At 44.7% G+C, this 3,808-nt stretch overlaps 1 protein-coding gene across 1 annotated transcript; it reads left to right on the top strand.

Annotated features, from left to right (window-relative positions):
* Positions 1 to 1,347: 1,347 nt before the first annotated feature.
* LOC101614691 (60S ribosomal protein L29-like) lies at positions 1,348 to 1,767 on the top strand. The gene has a single exon (XM_045148404.1). The coding sequence runs from the start codon at positions 1,348 to 1,350 to the stop codon at positions 1,765 to 1,767; it is 420 nt and encodes a 139-aa protein (XP_045004339.1).
* The last annotated feature ends 2,041 nt before the right edge of the window (positions 1,768 to 3,808 follow it).

Below are 3,808 nucleotides of genomic sequence, written 5' to 3'. Positions count from 1 at the left end.
CTTCCCTCTTTCTTTCCTTCCCTCTTTCTTTCCTTCCCTCTTTCTTTCCTTCCCTCTTTCTTTCCTTCCCTCTTTCCTCCCTTCCCTCTTTCCTCCCTTCCCTCTTTCTTTCCTTCCCTCCTTTCTTTCTTTCTTTCTTTCTTTCTTTCTTTCTTTCTTTCTTTCTTTCTTTCTTTCCTTCTTTCTTTCTTTCTTTCTTTCTTTCAGCACTCAGGAGGCAGAGGTGGGAGGATCGCCGTGAGTTCGAGGCCACCCTGAGACTCCATAGTGAATTCCAGGTCAGCCAGGGTTAGAGTGAGACCCTACCTTGAAAAACCAAAACCAAAACCAAAACCAAAACCAAAACCAAAAAAAAAAAAAAAAAACTTGAAGACAGCTGAGAAGGATAAATTATGAAAATTATGAATTATTCAGTTTATTTAGGGAGAGATTATTAATTATGAGGCTTATTTAGGGAAAAATTAGTATCTAGATAAAGGCTGAAACAGATACACACGTGGAAGACAGGACCTAGAAGCCCATGCTAAAAGATGTAGAAGAAACACATTTGCATGAAAGCAATGCACAGAAATGCTAGCCTTTAAATATGATGTAGGATTTGGGGGCTCAAGAGGGTTCCCCCAAATTTATGAACCAGAAGTTTGGCTTCTGTCCTATTTTTAACAAAGAATTGATAAAGATAAGCTTAAGAAGGATAAATTATGAATTATTAAGTTTGTTTAGGGGGAAATCACTAACTGTGGGTTTTATTTAAAGGATATTTGGATCTAGGAAGAAGGCGAGAGCAGAGTCAAAAACACATAGGAAGTGGCAAACACACGTGGCAAACACTGCATAGTTCATCATTTAAGAAAATGTGAGGTTTTTAGGGAAAGCTTGGACTAGAGCCACAAGCATGTTAGCAGTTAAGGTGCTTGCCTGCAAAGCCTGATGACCTGAGTTGGATTTCCCAGTGCCCATGTGAAGTACAACATGGTGCATGCATCTGGAGTCTATTTGCAGGGGCACGCCCATTCTCTGCCTCTCTGCTTGTAAATAAATAAATAAATATATTGTAAATACGATCCTGTGTGGGGAGATTTAGAGGAAACACCCATAGCATCCGCCCTGAGTTTCCCCATGAAAGAAAGTTAAAAGAGAAAAAAAAAAAAAACTAAATAAAATAAATAAATAAAAATAATAAATAATAAGTAAATAAATAAAATAAAAAGAACAGAGACCGAGAAATCCAGCTGAGAAATCCTAAGGCGGGATGGCAGTTGTACCCATAGCTCCCCACCTTTAGAGACATAAGTAGCAGGCCTAACAGAGGCATGCAGAGAATTATTCAAATCAAGAAACCATATTATGCCTTTCTCTTCTTCTTCTGGTCCCTGGCGCTTGGGAAGCCGCGGGTCCAAGAACCCCACCACACACCACCAGTCCCAGAAAAGGCACAGAAACGGCCCCAAGAAGCCCCGATCCCAAAGATGTGACTCTCTTAAGGGGGTCTACCCCAAGTTCCTGAGGAACATGCGTTTTGCCAAGAAGCACCACAAGAAGGGCCTGCGGAAGGTGCAGGCCAACAACGCAAGGGGAGGATGCTCGCGTCGCGACCGTCAAGGCCCGGTCAGGCGCGGGCAGCCCTGGCCCAAGCTCCCCGGGTCCCAGCCACAAGCTCAGCCCAAGCTTGGGAAGCGGGTTCTTACCTACATCGCCAAGAGTCGCAGGCTCTGCCAAACACAACCCCAGGCCCAGGCTGTAGCTCCAGCTCAGGCCCCACAGTAGGGCTCTCCGTCCACCGATGTAAAGACAGATGGACTGGTATGGCCCCCCTTGGTTGTTTGCAGATGGCAGGTGTCCTGCGCTGTTTCGTAAAAAACAAAACAAAACAAGAAAACCAAAAAACACAAAACAACAACAACAACAAAAAACTTAAGGCAAGGCAGGATCTGTTAACTGGACAAAAAAGGAAAAAAAGAAACCATATTATGCTGTTCCTCCTCCCCCCACCAACCCAGCTGAGCTGGGCTGGGCTGGGTGGAGTGAGGGAGGCCAGACTCACGCGCATCCAAGCAGCACGGAGTACGCAGGAGAATCACACCGGGTGGTGGTGGGGAGGCCAAATGCAGTCTTTATAGTGATTGATAATGTATTCTTTTATCAGTTTCAGGTATGCAAGAGGAAGACCTGATTGGTTTGTAGATTTGGAGGGTGCACCCCAGAAGACAGCCCACTGACGTAGTATACTTGGCTGTGGGCAGCAAGGGGCACTATAGCCAGTTGTAGATGACTCTCATAGACGAGTCTTCATCGGACTCGAATTCAATTCCTGTCAAGGAGGATTGGCATGTGGGGGTACGTCTCCTAGTTCTCGCTGGGCCTCAGTTTCTAACTGAAACTGCCTAAAAGAAGCTGGCTTTCTCCTATTCTCCTTCAATTCCACATAACATAAAGTTAAGAGAGTAGGTAGTGATGAACTCAGGGCTTAAGGAATGATAACAGAGAAAAAGCACCAATGCAGTGATCAGGCAATTTAGACTCTTGGAAGATGAGTAGCCAAGAGAGTTATCACACACTTGGTGAACCCAGAGTTTAGATGAATTACACATGCAGTGGACCCAAAGTTTAGAGGGCAATGATAACAAAGTAAAAAAGGTATCTAGAAACAGAACACAAGTGAGGAATGAACAGGGAAGTACCCAGACAGGTAAGGAGAGCCTCCCTCCCCCAGCAGGCTGGGAGAGGGGAGAGACACTATTCAAATGAAAGAAGCTCGGTTCAATCAGCTTGTCGAAGTGTAAGAGAGATGTTAGCAGGGACAAGCCTGCTGGTTAATCAGGATGAATTTCTGTCTTCAGATTCAGGTCTGCAAGGGAGAGACCTTATTGGTTTCCAGATTGGGGACCAGGAATGCTGACCCAAAGGCTAGCTCATGCAGGTAGTGTGCTACACTGGTGAAGCAGTAGGGGGTACTGCATCCACTGGGAATGAGACTGGATCAGATGCTCAATTCCAATTCTGACAAGCGATGGAGTAACTTGTTTTTTCTCTTTGAGCTTCTATCCCTGACTGCCTGCCTGAAAGAAGCTATCTTTCTCTTGTCTTCTTCACTAGAGGATTGCATTTCTCACTTTTACTCTAGTGACCTACCAGCAGATTACTGTTGAATTTGTGCTCTGTTGGCCTAATGGCCTCAGTTTCAAAGGGAAGAATACTTCCATCCAGAAACACAGTTATCTCATTGAATTAGAAGTTAATACTACCATCTCTCCCTTTGAGTTACTCATTATGACAGTTAATATTGACTACAAAGTTGATAGAATATAGAATCATTTAGAAGAAACATCTCTGGGCATGTCACATTAACTGAGGTGGGAAGACCCATCCTAACTATATGAATTATCATTCCTTTGGGTCCTGTGGAGTAAAAAAGAGAAAGTGGGCATTCATCACTCTCTGCTGCTGATCATCTAACAGTGGAGGGATGTCTGGGTGTGTCTGTGGTACAGGAGAGCTCTTAAAAAGTACCGAGTAGGGCTGGAGAGATGGCTTAGCAGTTAAGCGCTTGCCTGTGAAGCCTAAGGACCCTGGTTCGAGGGTTGATTCCTCAGGACCCACGTTGGCCAGATGCACAAGCGGGTGCATGCATCTGGAGTTCATTTGCAGTGGCTGGAGGCCCTGGCACGCCCATTCTCTCTGTCTCTCTGCCTCTTTCTCTCTGTCTGTTGCTCTCAAATAAAAAAACAAACAAGCAACAACAACAACAACAAAAAGTACCAGGTAGTACTATGAGGTTCTGATATTAAGGTCCATGGAAAACTTCAGA

Source organism: Jaculus jaculus, chromosome 4, assembly GCF_020740685.1.
Source record: "Jaculus jaculus isolate mJacJac1 chromosome 4, mJacJac1.mat.Y.cur, whole genome shotgun sequence".
Classification (NCBI taxonomy): Eukaryota; Metazoa; Chordata; class Mammalia; order Rodentia; family Dipodidae; genus Jaculus; species Jaculus jaculus.
This window is presented reverse-complemented; position numbering and strand designations above follow the sequence as displayed.